The 1,323-nt window shown below is 48.4% G+C and overlaps 1 protein-coding gene across 1 annotated transcript; it reads right to left on the bottom strand.

The window, feature by feature from the left end:
• Positions 1-90: 90 nt before the first annotated feature.
• LOC105450559 (putative uncharacterized protein FLJ37770) lies at positions 91-1,140 on the bottom strand. Its single transcript, XM_011690486.1, has one exon. The coding sequence runs from the start codon at positions 1,138-1,140 to the stop codon at positions 91-93; it is 1,050 nt and encodes a 349-aa protein (XP_011688788.1).
• Positions 1,141-1,323: the final 183 nt, after the last annotated feature.

Here is a 1,323-nt window from a genome sequence, read left to right as displayed (position 1 = left end):
ATATATATATATATATATACAGGGTCTGTCCGGAAAGTAATGCGTCGCATTTAAAAAAAAAAAATTTATTGATCAGATAGGTTAAACAACTTAAAATTTTTCAAAGTATGGCCCTTCTGCATCAATACATTTTTGCCAACGCGATTTCCATGCGTCATATGCTTTCAGGAACTCCTCACGCGGGATGCTCTTCAGGTAAGCCGTCGTAGTAGCTTGCACGTTATCCACCGACTCGAGATGCTTTCCTTTGAGGTTCCTTTTCAGCCGAGGAAACAAAAAAAAGTCCGCCGGGGCCAGGTCGGGACTGTAGGGTGGCTGCGACAACGTTGTCACACCGATCTTGGTCAGGTAGGCCGTGACAACAAAGGCGGTGTGAGCCGGCGCGTTATTGTGATGGAGTTTCCACGAAGCGCGGATCTCCTTCCGAACGCGGGCAACCCTGTGATTCAGTCTCTGAAGCACTTCCTTGTAAAATTGAGCGTTGACGGTCTGGCCAGTAGGTACGAATTCATGGTGCACTATCCCCTTTGCATCAAAAAAAACAATGAGCATGGACTTCATCCGGGACTTGCTCATGCGAGCCTTCTTCTGGCGTGGCGACGACGTCGTGTGCCATTCTGCACTCTGTTTCTTTGACTCCGGATCGTACTCAAAGATCCATGACTCATCCCCAGTGATAACGTTGTCCAGGAAATTGGGATCATGTTCACAGAGTTCCTTGAGTTCTCTACACACTTCCACTCGGTGTTGCTTTTGCGCATCGGTCAAAACTTTGGGCACGAGTTTTGCGCAAATCTTCCGCATGGCCAAGTCTTCCGATACAATCTCATGAACAACCGTTTTCGGCAAGGTCAATAATTCCGACATCAAGCGAACACTCATTCGACGGTCTGAATTCAGTAACTGGCGCACACGAGTCACATGATCGTCCGTTCGCGATGTTGACGGGCGTCCTGCGCGGGCCTCGTCGGTGATGTCCTTCCGACCTTCTCTAAACATCTTGTGCCATCTGTTGGACTGCGATCTGGAAAGGCAATCGTCCCCGAAGGCTTCCTTAAGCATTTTAAAAGTTTCAAGCGGCGTCTTTTTCAGCTTCACGCAAAACTTTATCGCATAGCGTTGCTCTAAAGTTTTCTCCATCATAAGTTCGACGCGACTACTACGTAAACGTTCACAAAAAAAGCCGTCCTAACCCTCCAAGCGCACGGAGACAATTGACCGACCAACCATTGGAAAGCTAAGGGTTCCCCCCACTCTCCCCAACCGGTCCGAACGCACTGCGACGTATAATCACGTCACAAAAAAATGCGACGCATTACTTTC

Source organism: Wasmannia auropunctata, unplaced genomic scaffold, assembly GCF_000956235.1.
Source record: "Wasmannia auropunctata unplaced genomic scaffold, wasmannia.A_1.0 LD336111.1, whole genome shotgun sequence".
Classification (NCBI taxonomy): domain Eukaryota; kingdom Metazoa; phylum Arthropoda; class Insecta; order Hymenoptera; family Formicidae; genus Wasmannia; species Wasmannia auropunctata.
The sequence above is the reverse complement of the archived record's forward strand: the minus strand, read 5'-3'. Positions and strand labels throughout refer to the sequence as shown.

What these genes read in the sequence shown, in the direction of transcription:
- LOC105450559 (XM_011690486.1), bottom strand. Translation starts at nt 1,140, where the DNA reads ATGGAGAAAACTTTAGAGCAACGCTATGCGATAAAGTTTTGCGTGAAG.